Source organism: Bos mutus, chromosome 22 (assembly GCF_027580195.1).
Source record: "Bos mutus isolate GX-2022 chromosome 22, NWIPB_WYAK_1.1, whole genome shotgun sequence".
NCBI classification, from domain to species: Eukaryota; Metazoa; Chordata; class Mammalia; order Artiodactyla; family Bovidae; genus Bos; species Bos mutus.
This window is the reverse complement of record NC_091638.1, coordinates 8,287,401-8,302,658: the sequence shown is the minus strand read 5'-3', so window position 1 is coordinate 8,302,658 and position 15,258 is coordinate 8,287,401. Positions and strand designations below refer to the sequence as shown.

General features: G+C 38.7%; 1 protein-coding gene across 2 annotated transcripts in view; it reads right to left on the bottom strand.

Annotated features, from left to right (window-relative positions):
- The window catches only part of PDCD6IP (programmed cell death 6 interacting protein), a 69,005-nt gene that overhangs the window by 38,844 nt on the left and 14,903 nt on the right, over positions 1-15,258 (bottom strand). For both annotated transcript variants that reach the window (XM_005898148.3, XM_005898149.3), the window contains exons 2-6: positions 14,005-14,059; positions 12,555-12,624; positions 4,241-4,368; positions 1,834-1,987; positions 548-648 (exon numbers count right to left, since the gene is read on the bottom strand). In XM_005898148.3, the coding sequence (XP_005898210.2) occupies positions 548-648; positions 1,834-1,987; positions 4,241-4,368; positions 12,555-12,624; positions 14,005-14,059 (508 nt within the window). The remainder of the gene's footprint in view (positions 1-547; positions 649-1,833; positions 1,988-4,240; positions 4,369-12,554; positions 12,625-14,004; positions 14,060-15,258) is intronic.

Here is a 15,258-nt window from a genome sequence, read left to right as displayed (position 1 = left end):
CCTGTGACACGAGGTTTTAGACGACGGTTTTCCTGAGCTGTACAACAGCAGCCCAATTCTCTGTCCCTGCTGGCAAAACTCAATTCTAATCAAAGTACGGGGTGATTTGTTAAGTTTCCTTTTCCTTTTGTCTTTATGTCTGTTTGTGTGCTTTAAGATTCATCTTTAAGAAAACAGGACAATAATTAAAAGCGTGAATAATCAACATGCTCAAGTATCATGCTGTACCAAAGGACCAATGATTCAAAACAATGCCCTGATCTGATAAAATTACTGGAGACAGGTATTCACAATTTTCCAGAAAGAGTTTTAGCTTCGAAAAATAAATTTAGTAAAGAACAGAAGCAAAGGCATTCGCTAAATATGAAAGAGAAAGTGTCATGCATCTTAAATTAAAAACTATTTCTACAAACATATTCTTCAAATGCCTCCCCTTAAATTTCAAATTTCTTTAGAAATTGTAATTTTCAACTTGCTTAAGACACAAAAATGTCCGAATAGTTCCACATGCAAAACAACCAAGTATTTACAAAAAACAATAACTTACTTTGGGGAGAGTATCTTTGTATTGACATTGTTTAAAAGCATCACCAAAATAATCTGCAGCCTGATTAGCCAATTTAGCTATGATGGCATCTTTCATTTTATCTGGAATAAAATATTAAACTGATCATTTCAATGAAAATAAATATAAAATAATCTGATATGTCATGGTAACTCAGTGAAGACATTGAGATCACAAGTTTATACATTTGTCTTACAAAATCCTTGGTGATGAAACTAATTCTCCTGTGTACAAGTTAATTATTCCATAGACAGATCCAGAGAGTTGGAATAAATGAGCAGCTGTCAGAAGCCAAGGTACACAAGGAGTGGAGAGTGACTGACAGTACCTGTGGCATTTCTTTCATTTCTTTTGGGGGTGGGATGTTCTAAAGTAAGACAGTTAGGGATGGCTGCAAAACTCTGAATACACTAAAAACCAATGAACTGTATATGTTAAAAGGGTAAACGTTATTGTATATGAATTCTATCTCAGTATAAGCTGTTATTTTAAAAGAAAACCTTTTCCAGTTCGTTTAGCTTCCACTTGCTGGACTGCTCTCATGCTCTGTTCCTCTATACTTGTACGTTCAGTCCTTGTTCTTATCTCTCACACTAACTTACATGCCTTAGAACAAGTGTCCTTATTCCCTCATTCACAGGGCCAGGGACTCTGCTGGGATGGCTCCTCCTTGTTAGTTGAAGTCTAGTTTAAACAAGACCTCCTCAAGGAAATTCTTCTTGACTGAAAAATCTAAAAACAGCATGACTCCCCCTACATCCTTATCCCACAGCCACCACCAGTCATCATCACATCTTATTTTGTTTATAGCAATTATCTCTCTCTAAAATTACCTTGGCTACTTACTTTCTTGTTTATCATCTCCCCCATGATAAACTGCAAGCTTCCTAAAAAGAGAAATCTTCTCTGTCTGCTGACTCCATCTAGAGCCGATCACAGGGACCAGCATACAGCTGTACCCAGTAATTACAATATCTGATGAATGAGTGAATTTTAGATGTTACAAACCTACATAACTACTCCTCCAGGGTTCAGTGTTTTAAGATGGTAACTACACATTTTATAAAAGACTTCAAAAACAGCCTACATTCTGAATTGTGTGTTTATACCACCTTCAGGTCAGAAAAGGAAAGCTGAAATTTTTCAATGAACCACGGGTCAAAGATGCAAAGATGAAAGTTCTACATTGAACATATTATAATCACCTTATTTTAAAAGCCTGTCACTTCTTTTCCCATGCAACAGAATGGAGAACAAAGTGGAATTACCTCTTTTGGCTTTTAAAAAAAACACTTCTTGGGCCTGGGCCAGCATGATAAGGCTGAGGGTCCCAACAGTGTCTGGAGATATGTCCACAGTGGGCTCTCTATTCAAGGCAGATAAAACGGTCTCTTTAATGTGTAAAAAGGCACCACTAGCAAACTAGAGGAAGGAAAAGGAGAATTTCATTAAAATCTGTAAGAACTCAGCAAGACAATTTTCTACTATTACACACAAAACCACTTCAAATGTTAACTCAGTTCAACAGTTACTGTACTTAAATTCTTATATTATGAAAAACAGACCTAAGACATCTCACCTACCAACAATAAGAATATTTTTCTAAAAACACTACAGAATAAGATTTAACATGCATTAGACATTCAACAGCAACAAAGTAAACTGATGCGACCAAGTGATTCAACTTTTGCAAATACTTCCTCAAAATCCAACATGTGAACAGAGGCAGGGATATTATTAAAATGTTTTTAGCCCTAAAATGTTCTTGCTTTGGTTCCAAATTCATCTCTCAGATAATTAAAGAGTACTGATACCTAGTCCTCTGGGGAACAGCAGGATGATCCCTGGCTAAGGATCTTTCATTTGGCTTTCAGAGCTCCCTGGTAAAACGTTTCCCATCAGATTTTTCTTCTCAATTACATTTTGCTTAGCTTCCCAGGTGGCACAGTGGTAAAGAATCCACCTGCCAATGCAGGAGGCACAAGAGACATGGGTTCCATCCCTGGGTCAGAAGATCCCCTGGAGAAGGAAATGGCTGCACTCCAGTATATCTCGCCTGGGGATCCCACAGAGAGAGGAGCCCGGTGGGTTGCAGGCCATGAGGTCACAGAAGAGTCAGACGTAACTCAGCACTGCACTGAGGTTAACACTAAAATAACTGCGTTTATGAAACAAGTGACCCTGGGAGAAAGAAAGACATCGATCTGGGATTAAAAGGAGCTGTGGGTTATGCAGTTAAGCTACACAGAGCTAACTCAAGGTTAAGCTGCACCGAAGTGAACATCACATTTGCTGCAGTCAGAAAGCACCATAAAACTAGATCAATGTCTGCAAGGAGCGATCAGCTGACACGCTGAGCACACTAACAGAATCACACACTACTAACGCACAGGATCTGGTCTCCCATTCACAAATAAGGAACGGAGAGCTACAGAGATTAAAGCACTTACCCAAGGGCACAGAGTGTCTTGGCAGCAAACGGCTTGGAAAGAAACTTAGAATCTCTTTCCCTCACACTAGGGACCTTGCTGTGAGTAAAAGTGCAATGTATCCTCAGTAATTCAGGATGCCCTCTAAGATCTCACATGCCAACAAGTGGAGTTTACAATGCATAGACAACTAAATAAAATTTTAATTCATTTTCTTATTTTAAAAAACTTGCCACTTATAGCCTCCCAAAGGAAAGGTATTTGGATCAGGATTGTCATCTGTGCCCATCCAAAACTGGGAGCATGTTGTGTGGTTAAAGTACATTTTCCTCTCACTTTCTTAGAACAGCATTCTTCAACTCCCCTAAACTTGAACAATGGAAAAGACCGAACTCCACCTCTGAAACAAGCTAACTTCAGAACCATGAGAGACAGTACAAGGACCATTTGGGATTCCCTAAAATTTAGAACCCCTGAAACCCCAGGGGACCACTGCATTAACACTTCTGCCCTCTAGTCCCCTCATCTGGAAAACAAGAATGACATTATGCAGCGTGCATCACCAAGTGTGCAAGAGAACATGAACGTACTCTGTAAATGATAAAGCAACAGAAAACATGAAAACATAATTATAGATTACCACTTCACAATAATCACTTATTTTTCCTTAAATTGAAGCAAAAAAAAGCTGAGTCAACAATACACTCTCGCCAAATAAGATGCCATATTAGTAACTGACTGTATGTAAAACTTACATTTAGTTAATAACATTACGTATCTGACCACATTTAACTATGACCTCTTCACAAGTCTTAGAGGTAAAATTTTCTTGCCAAGATGTCTTAACTTTTGTGACACTGATGAAATTTTAACTATATCTCGCTAAGAAAAATTATGCAAAAATAATGTACAAATATTTTAAATGAGGTCATGCATTTAAAAGGGACTCGCCAAAGATTTTATCTCAAACAATTAATCATTTTTTCTCCCAACATTTACTCAGCCTTTATTATGTGCCAAGCACTGTGCTAGGTGCCGGGTGTACAATGGTGAGGAAAACAGAGCTGGGTTTACAAATCCGTTCTTTTATCTAAGGACTTCAAAAAAATGTATCAATTCATTAAAAAGTACATTATTTTTCAAGGAAGCATCTGTATGTAAAGAAACATTTACAAACCCTAAACGCAAATGATTTTCAATTCAATCCAACTCAGTGTTGACAGGTAGTAACTACTGTTCTGCGTACCTGATAATGTTTAGCAGCGATTTTCAATCCTTCATCATTATCCAGGTTCTGTTCTGCTGCAATCTGGCTAGCTAAGGCTGCACAATTGAACAACACACAGCTCTTTTCATATCCTAAGCTTGCAAGAGCTGTAAAAGATTGAGAAGGAAAAATTCATCAGATTATATTTTTTTCTAAAGAAAATGAATGTTTCAAAGAGAAATACTATGACCTCTATCCCACTAGCTCTCACAAAAACAAGTTTCCAGACCTGTTTTCTCACCCATAATCTGCTCCCATATTTCTAGCTGCCCTAGCAGGCATCTATTTCCACAACAATATTCTCATCACCTAAAACTCAAGGATCAATAAATTCATCTTTCCTTCCCTTTACATCCACACTATTAGATTCAAAATGAAAAGTCATTCTCACATTATTTCAAATTCAATTCAAATAAATTCTTCCCATTTTCCCATCAGCTCTCTCAAAATGACACCTTCCCATGACATTCAAACCAGTTTCTCACTTGCTACAAACCTATGCCAATCTGAAGTACCTCCCACCTGGCCTTCTGTGTCTCACTTCCTTATATTAATAACGTATCTCTCAGAGGACTAGAAGACTATCTGGTTAAAATACAGTTCTGACTAAGAATCTACACGTCTCACATCAATTGGGATAGCTACTATCAAACAAAATAGAGGACTTCCCTAGCAGTACAGTGGAAGAATCCGCCTGCCAATGCAGAGAACACACAGGTTCAATCCGTGGTCCGTGAAGATTCCACATGCCATGCGCACAGCAACTAAGCCCATGAGTCACAACCACTGAGCCTGCGGGCTGCAGCTCCTGAAGCCCACACCCCTGGAGCCTGTGCTCCACAAGAGAGGCCCTGCGATGAGAAACCCACGCCCCTGGAGCCTGTGCTCCCCAAGAGAGGCCCCGCAATGAGAAGCCCACTCACCCAGGGGAGGGTAGCCCCCGCGCGCCCCAAATACTGAAAGCCCCCTCGCAGCAACAAAGACCCAGCACAACCAAAACTGAGTAAAGAGAAACAAAACTGAATGGGACAGTTGTCGACAGGCATGTGGAGAGACTAGAACCGTTGTGTACTGGTGGTGGAGATGTAAAATGTTGCAGCCATGTGGAAAACAATACGAAGATCCCTCGAAAAGTTAGAAATAAAATTACTGCATAATCCAACAATTCCACTTCTGAGTATAAAACCAGAAGAAATGAAAGCAGGGTTTAGTCTCCAGGATATCTGTACATCCATGTTCATATCAGAATCATTCACAGTAGCCAAAAGGAGGAAGCAATTCACTGGTTCATGAACAGAAGCAAAACATAGTATAAACCTACAACGGAGTATCATTAGGCTTAAAAAGTAGGGAAATCCGATCACATACCATAAGATGGACGAACCTTAACGACATTACACTAAGCAGAACATGCTAGTCACAAAAAGACAAACGCTCTATGATCCCACCCACGTGAGGTGTCTAAAGCAGTCAAACTTCTATAAACAGAAGGTAGAATGGTGGTCACCAAGTACTGGGGCACGGGTGAAAAGGGAAGCTGTTATTTAAAGAGCACAGAGTTTCAGACTGGCAAGATCAGAACGTTTCAGAGATGTTTCACAATGTGAGTACACCCAACGCCTCTGAACTATACACTTAACAGTGGTTAAGACAGGGACCTCCCTGGCAGTCCAGTGCTTAGCACTTGGTGCTTTCACTGCTGGAACCCAGGTTCAGCCCTTAGCTAGGGAACTAAGAGCCCACAAGCCACGCAATGAGGGGGGAAAAAAATTTTTTTTAATTGGTTAAGATAGTATATTTTATGTTATGGGTTTTTTAAACACATACACACACACACAGAAGAACAAATTCAATCATAGTCACATTCAAGATGTCACATAATGTGCCAGATATTGAAAACCAAGCAAAATAATCATAAGGCTTCTGACAAAACCATTGAACAAACCACCCAGGAAAACCAGAATAACATTATAGCTGTGTGTTTATGCCATACAGAAGTGTCATAAAGTAAAACACTTGTTATGAGCACTTTAGTAGTCTCCCCTGTAATTACAGCCAGCTTTTAGCTTGCCCCCAACCTAATGATAGCCTCTGCAGCATAAAGCAGACATACACACCAGCTATTCTAGCCTCATTTCAGTTCAGTCATTCAGTCATGGCCGACTCTTTAGGACCCCATGGACTGCAGCACACCAGACTTTCCTGTCCATCACCAACTCCCGGAGCTTGCTCAAAGTCATGTCCATTGAGTCAGTGATGCCATCCAACCATCTCATCCTCTGTCGTCCCCTTCTCCTCCAGCCTTCAATCTTTCCCAGCATCAGGGTCTTTGCCAATGAGTCAGTTCTTTGCATCAGGTGGCCAAAGCATTGGAGTTTCAGCTTCAGCATCAGTCCTTCCAATGAATATTCAGGATTGATTTCCCTTAGGATGGGCTGGTTGGATCACCTTGCAGTCCAAGGGACTCTCAGGAGTCTTCTCCAACACCACAGTTCAAAAGCATCAATTCTTCGACACTCAGCTTTCTTTATGGTTCAAATTTCACATCCATACATGACTACTGGAAAAACCATAGCTTTGAGTAGACAGACCTTTGTCAGCAAGGTAATGTCTCTGCTTTCTAATATGCTGTCTAGGTTGGTCATAGTTTTTCTTCCAAGGAGCAAGCGTCTTGACCTGCATACAGATTTCTCAGGAGGCAGGTAAGGTGGTCTGGTATTCCCATCTCTTTAAGAATATTCCACAGTTTGTTGTGATTCACACATTCAAAGGCTTTGGCATAGTCAATAAAGCAGAACTAGATGTTTTTCTGGAACTCTCTCTTTTTTGATGATTTAACAGATGTTGGCAATTTGATCTCTAGTTCCTCTGCCCTTTCTAAATTCAGCTTGAACATCTACAAGCTCACGGTTCAACATTCTGTTGAATCCTGGCTTGGAGAATTCTGAGCATTACTCTAATAAGTGTGTGAAATGAGTGCAATTGTGCGGTAGTTTGAACATTCCTTGGCAATGCCTTTCTTTGGAACTGGAATGAAAACTGACCTTTTCCAGTCCTGTGGTCACTGCTGAGCTTTCCAAATTTGCTGGCATATTGAGTGCAGCACTTTCACAGCATCAACTTTTAGGATTCTAAATAGCTCAGCTGGAATTCCATCACCTCCACTAGCTTTGTTCATAGTGATGCTTCCTAAGGCCCACTTGACTTCGCGTTCCAGGATGTCTGGTTCTAGGTGAGTGATCACACCATCGTGATTATCTGGGTCATGAAGATCTTTTTGTATAGTTCTTCTGTGTATTCTTGCCACCTCTTCTTAATGTCTTCTGCTTCTCTTAGGTCCATACCACTTCTGTCCTTATTATGCCCATCTTTGCATGAAATGTTCCCTTGGCATCTCTAATTTTCTTGAAGAGATCTCTAGTCTTTCCCATTCTATTGCTTTCCTCTATTTCTCTGCACTGTTCACTTAAGATGGCTTTCTTATCTCTCCTTGCTGTTCTCTGGAACTCTACATTCAGATAGGTATACCTTTCCTTTTCTCCTTTGCCTTTTGTGTCTCTTTTCTCAGCTATTTGTAAGGCCTCCTCAGACTACCATTTTGTCTTTTTGCATTTCTTTTTCATGGGGATGGTCTTGATCACTGCCTCCTGTACAGTGTTACAAACCTCCATCCATAGTTCTTCAGGCACTCTATCAGATCTAATCCCTTGAATCTATTTCTCACTTCTACTGTATAGTCATAAGGGATTTGACTTAGGTCATATCTGAATGGTCTAGTGGTTTTCCCTACTTTCTTCAATTTAAGTCTGAATTTGGCAATAAGGAGTTCATGATCTGAGCCACAGTCAGCTCCCAGTCTTGTTTTTGCTGACCATATAGAACTTCTCCATCTTTGGCTGCAAAGAATATAATCAATCTGATTTCAGTATTGACCATCTGCTGATGTCCACGTGTAGAGTGGTCTCTTGCATTGTTGGAAGAGGGTGTTTGCTATGACCAATGGCATTCTCTTGGCAAAACTGTTAGCCTTTCCCTGCTGCATTTTGCACTCCCAGGTCAAACCTGCCTGTTATTCCACATATCTCTTGACTTCCTATTTTTGCATTCCAGTCCCCTATGATGAAAAGGACATCTTTTGGGGGTGTTAATACTAGAAGGTCTTGTAGGTCTTCACAGAAACATTCAACTTCAGTTTCTTTGGCATTAGCGGTTGGGGCACAGACTTGGATTACTGTGATACTGAATGGCCTGTCTTGGAAATGAACAGAGATCATTCAGTCATTTTTGAGATTGCACCCAAGTACTACATTTTAGACTCTTGTTGACTATGAGGGGTACTTCATTTCTTCTAAGGGATTCTTGCTCACAGTAGTAGATATAATGGCCATCTGAATTAAATTCACCCATTCCAGCCCATTTTAGTTCACTGATTCCTAAAACATCACCTCTTGCCATCTCCTATTTGACACTGCCAATTTGCCTTGATTCCTGGACCTGACATCCCAGGTTCCTATGCAATATTGTTCTTTACAGCATTGGACTTTACTTCCATCACCAGTCACAGCCACAACTGGGCATTGTTTTCGCTTTGGCTCTGTCTCTTCATTCTTTCTGGAGTTACTTCTCCACTCCTCTCCAGTAGCATACTGGGCACCTGCCGACCTGAGGAGTTCATCTTTCAGTGTCATATTTTTTTGCCTTCTCATACTGTTCATGGGGTTCTCAAGGCAAGAATACTCAAGAATACTCTAACCTACTTTCTTAAATAAATGTATTAACAATCTACAATAACCAGGAGCAGAACACACACAAAAATTAAGATCAAGGTGAACTGAAAATCTGAACCCAGAATAAACAAAAACAATTTCAGTAACAGAAAGCAACATTTCCAAGATCCTCATGAGCATCCTTAAAAGAGATTCAAAGACAGTACATCCATAAAACAAGTACAGGATGTTATTAAAAAAGAATACTCCTCGAGTAAGAAAAAGCCCCTGGAAATGAAAATTTGATCACTAAAAGTTTTTAGTGATCAGAAGGGATGATCCCACATGCCACAGGGCAACTAAGCCCAGGGGCCACAGCTACTACAGCCTGCACACCTTAGAGCTGGTGCTCCACAGTGAGAGAAGCCAAGGCAAGGAGAAGCCCGTGCACGCAACCAGAGAGTAGCCCCCACTCACCAAGCTATAAAAAGCCCATATACAGCAGGACCCAGCACAGTCAAAACTAAAAATCAAACAAAAACAAAAGAATATATTCCAGTGAAGGAGGAACACACAATATTCAGAAAACAATGATTCTAAACTAAAGGATAATCATTATAGAGAAGCTTTAGACAGCAAACGGCTCACACTCAAGAAAGAAAAGACGCCAAGGGAACAGAAGAGCCACTCAGGAAGAGGGGAGTTGAGAGAGACAAATAATGAGACTGAGAGTTTGGGAAATCTTGAGACTATGATAAAAGCACAGAATGTATGTGTTGGTAGAGCAATTAAAACTTGTAAATGTACACACAGAGCCGTACAAGAAAGTGACAGTGTAAATATGACAACAGCTCATCCAATATATGAATTAGCAGACTTCAAGAACAATGAAATATACTCCAAGCAACAGATAAAAGTAAACTTTTTTTTTTTTTTTTTACAAAATATATATCCCAGCCTATTATATTTCCCATAAACATTATCATTCCAGGTCATAGTCTGCCATTTTATTTTGACAATTTCTCATCCAGGAAGTAGCAATCACCTTGGGTTTTATACAAAAGGTGTCCCAAGGAGACCAACTCTGGGGCCCTGAGTTATATAGCAGCTCTCACCTGTAACATGTCTTTTATTGGATATTCAGTGGACACAGGTCTACATGTCAACAAATATATATCATTCTTAATACTTTAAATTACACAATATTCTAAGGAATGGGCAGCCCATGCTTCATTTACCCTAAACATTACTGATGGACATTTAATCCCCCATAACTGATACTAGAAATGCCTTGATGATCTCTACCTCCTGTTTTATATGTGCGCTCAATTCTTTTCCATCCCAATTCCTCTAGGATCTCGATTCATCAACTTTACCTATCTCACTTAAGTGTATCCTAGTTCTATGGATACCTGCTCCTTATTCCCAGCCAAAGAATCTGCTTGTCACAGCAGTACTGGAAGTCCTTCTCTTGATCTTGCCTCTCTCTCAGCATAATGACCCCTCTGTCCCCAAATCGTCACTGCATGTTTTCTGAACTGAGCTGTTCAGCACCCACATGTGTTGTTCGCATTTCCTAACTTCCGGTCCTCTCTCAACCCAACACAACCTGACTTCAGCCTGCCCTAGGGAATCTTCTTTCTCCTCCTGTGTTGTGCTGTGCTTAGTTGCTCAGTCGTGTCCGATTCTTTGTGACCCCATGGACTGTAGCCCACCAGGCTCCTCTGTCCACGGGGATTCTCCAGGCAAGAATACTGGAATGGGTTGCCATGCCCTCCTCCAAGGGATCTTCCCAACCCAGGGATTGAACCCAGGTCTCCAGCATTACAGGTGGATTCTTTATCGACTGAGCTAGCGAATTTTACAACCTTCTTTGACCTACATCTGGACTCTGTCAACAATGTTTCAACATCAAAGTCACATGCAGGCATTTTCAAAGAGATGAAACCCAGTGGCCCACCCTGCAATGTCCTCCTTTCACATCTGGCAGACTGTTATCTTTGTCTGTAAATACAATCAGTATTTCTAACATTTTCCCCAGGTAACTGCAACATGCAGCCAGGTTTGGGAACCACTGGACCGTACAACCTCTGAAACTCTTCTGCACGACCTCTGAAACTCTTCTGGAATTCAATCCCATCTCTATTTTCCCCTGGTTCTTCCGAGATCTGAAAGCCTTTTCTCAAACTCATTCCCAGGAAACTCTTCCTCTTATTTCCCCTAAAAGTTATACTCCCTAGTTTGGCTTTCATACTCTTCCCAACCCACAGTCTACCAGAGAAGATAAATTTATTATCTTTTAAGGAAACTGTTCCTAAATCTACGTCTCCACCTCTTTTGAGTTTTAAATACATTACATCTAAATGCCAAAGAGAAATTTCTACCCAGATATAACACAGAAAAGTCAAACTTGACCTGTCTATTGAAAAGAATAATTATCCACAGGTCAAACCAAGTTACAAATCTTAAAGTCAATCATCAATTCCTTCTAGCCAGCAGATCCATTGGTTTTCACCTCTGAACCCTCTTTCAAAACCATCCTTTCCCCAACCCACAGACACGATACTTGGTCTAATCTCTTCATCTCTCACCAGTTTAATGGGTCTGTTTCTCTCTAGTCTCTGGATTTAGGCTTTTTGAGTCATATACAGTTTCATTAAATCTTAGAAAGTCACTCATCTTTCTAAACCAGTTTTAGTAAGAATAGTGCCTTTTCTCACTGTGCTAAGAGGGAGTTTAGTTAGATAACATGTATAAAGCCCTTTCACAGTGCCCAGGTGGAATAAGCTATGAGGGAAGAACACAAATTGATAGCACACTTGCAACTCTTCACAATCTACTCTCCAATGGCTTCACCCTCCAAAATTCCCGCATCACCCAGAGTTTCAACTCTTATCAATAATTATATTAATATGTGTTAATATGGTAACTTATACTATATGATACTGTTATATAATGTTATATAGTATATATCCTATAATGCATACACATTATATTATAGTTATATGTAATATTAATATTATTCATTGTAGCTAATATTTATTGAGTCTTGTTTTAAGGACTTTACACGTATTCCACTCATTTAATAATCCCACTTCAGAAATGAGAAAATTAACACACAGAAAGGTTAACATGATGAGCTGGTAGATAAAAAAAAGCCTTCACTCTTCTGACTTTGGTTATTCTACCTGTAACATTATTTTCTACCTGGAAAAAACAAATTCATCCTTCAAGGATTCATTCAAACATCACGTGCATTCAAGAGCAGAATTAACTACTTCCTTGTCTAGGTGCCCATAAGTTTCTTCAGAGGTTAATATACTTCCCACTGTACTTTAAAATGATCAGCTATCTTCCAACCAGACTGAATACAACTATCTTGTTCAGTTTTAAAACTAGGACAGTGCCTGGCAAGACATAGGCTCTCTACAAGTATTTGGAAATTTCATTAGAAGTTGAAGTTAAAAAGAAAACGAAACATAAAAATTTTCATTATTTACAAAGAGTCATTAGGAGAGCAATTTTGGAGACTAAAACAATCCAAGATAGAACAAATTTCCTGTCATTTTTATTTTAAAATTACATACCCAATTTTACCGATCCTCCAAAAAGTGAACCTTTATCAAAAGCATCCTTCCAGGTAAATGTCAAGCAGATCTTGATACAAAGAGGAGGGGAAAAAGAAAATTATGTTACCTTCCTGAATCTCATTCAGTCTCTTTCAAAAAACAATCCACAGTGAAGAAAAGGACAAAAGTTTCAATCTGTCTAAAACACTATCTTCTCTAACCAAACTACTCCTTTTCCTTTTTGTGAACCATAAAATGTTCTTTTCTGAAAGTAAAATTCAGGCAGTAGGATATCTGCAACGTTGCTCTTCCACAGTAATCACACACACACTATCTTCTCCAGAAAACATGGTCTTGCGCATCTTTACAAATCCACAGTGACCTGAACAGAACAGGCACTTAAGTAGGAGAAGTTCCAGGATGAGATAAACTTGTATTTCTTGATTTGGGTGATGGCTAGTGGACACAACTGAAGTGACTTAGCAGCAGCAGCAGACGTGTATACTCACTTCATGATGACTCAGGCTATACACTGTTTGTTAACTGTTCTGTGTGTGTTTTATACACGAATAAAAAGTTTACTTAATTAAAAACTGCATCTCACTCTAAACTATTCCACAGTGTGAAGGTTAAAAGAATTTAGCCTCTTTTAAATTATGTATTGCAATCCAATACAAAATTTTTCAACTATGGCTGAGAGAAATTTTCAATACACCTGAAAGTAGAGACAGTAACACAAGGAACTCACATACACACATCAGTCTTCTACCCTTCTCCACTCATCTACCCACACTTTCCAATCCAAACACCAACACACACATACTTTTTCTCCTGGGGTATTTTAAAACAAGTCTCACTACATCACTTGACTTGTAAAAACTTTATGCTTAAAGTATTTTGTACAAACTATTTTAACATTTAGAAATGTCACAAAAGTTAAAAACTTTTAACAAGTGTCCCAAATATAACTGCACGAAATCATCAGCACTTTCAATATCTATCTTTCAAGAGAAAGACTGACATGCCTACAGTGTAACACCTAATCATAACAGTATTTGCAAGTTTATATGCAAATGCAACTTGGGCAAATAATTTTTAAAGCACATAAACTGAAACTAAATACGTCCTGAATCATATAGTTTCCTACTTTATTCTGTAAAAACCAAAGGAAAGGACATCACAGATTATCTTGGTCCATACTTTCTACAGATAAAAAATGCAGGAAGAAAAATGCAATCCAATGCACTACGTGAGCACAGAAGTGACTGAGGAACGGCATGAACAGAATTTCAAGAGACACTTCAAAGCAGCACAGATTCATAACAGATGGGCTTAAAAGTTTTTCATTTAAAAGTGTTATAAAAACCTAGACAGTGAAGAGACACCGTTTATTTTAATAAAACACCAAGGGTAAGAGGAAATGGGTGATTTACCATTATCACATGTAACTTTAAAACAAATGACTTACCTGGTTTTCAGAAAATGGAAATTTGGGTTCAATGGAACAGATCTGATCATAGTATCTGAAAAAGAGAGCAAATTTGTTTATTTTTGCTTTTGTTTCCCTTGACTGAGGAGACATAAAAAGATATGACTCATATCAAACAGTGTATTTTGTTTTCTTCTAGAAGTTTTATGGCTTCAGGTCTTACATCTAGAAGTCTTTAATCCATTTTGAATTTATTTTTGCTCATGGTGTGAGAAGTAGTCCAGTTTTCCCAACACCATTTACTTCAGAAGCTGTCTTTTCCCTATTGTATAGGAGATTAGGCATACAAATGTCTAATAGAAAATAAATGAGCCACAGATATGGAATGTACAGTGTGGGGAATGTGGTCAATAGTTATGTAATATCTTTGTATGGTGACGAATGGCATCTGAACATATTGGGATTACTTTGAAACGTACAGAAATACTAAATCACTATGCTGTGTGACAGAAACTAACACAGTGTTGTGGGTCAATTCTACTTCAAAACCAAACACACACAGAAAAAGAGATCCAATTTTCAGTTACCAGAGGTGGGGACTTGAGGGGAGAAGAACTGGATGAAGGCAGTCAAAGGTACAAACTTCTAGTCATAAGGTAACTAAGTACTGATACCAGGGCTGTCTAACACAATATGATACATGTAATTAACATTGCTTTATATTATATATGAAAGTTGTTAAGAGAGTAAATCCTAAGTGTTCTCACCACAAGGAAAAAGATTTCTATTTCTTTAATTTTGTATCTATATAAGATGATGGATATTCACTAAACTTACAGTACTCACCAATTCATGACTTAACGTCAAATCCTTACGCTGTACTATACCTTAAACTTACACAGAGCTAAGTGTCAATTACATCTCCATAAATCAGGAAGAAAAAGGAACAATAAAAAATAATTGATCAATATAAAAACCAGTCAAAACCTAAAATTACCAAAGCTAAGTATTACACACATTTATATAAATACAACTGGTTTAAGAGTATACTTAAAATTACGCATGCTTACTTTCAGTGGCCCACAAATTAGATTTCAATCAGCCATTTTAAAATTAATTAACATAGTCTTTTAATGTGTAAACCTATAGCTAAAATGCATGCAATGAAAAAACTATTAACAAAAAACTCTTAGCACCAAAGAAAAATATTTGTCTACTATTATTCGCTAAAAGCAAACTAACCTCTGCCTAGGTAACCAATGCATTTCTTAAAATACTATTTCTTATTAAGGT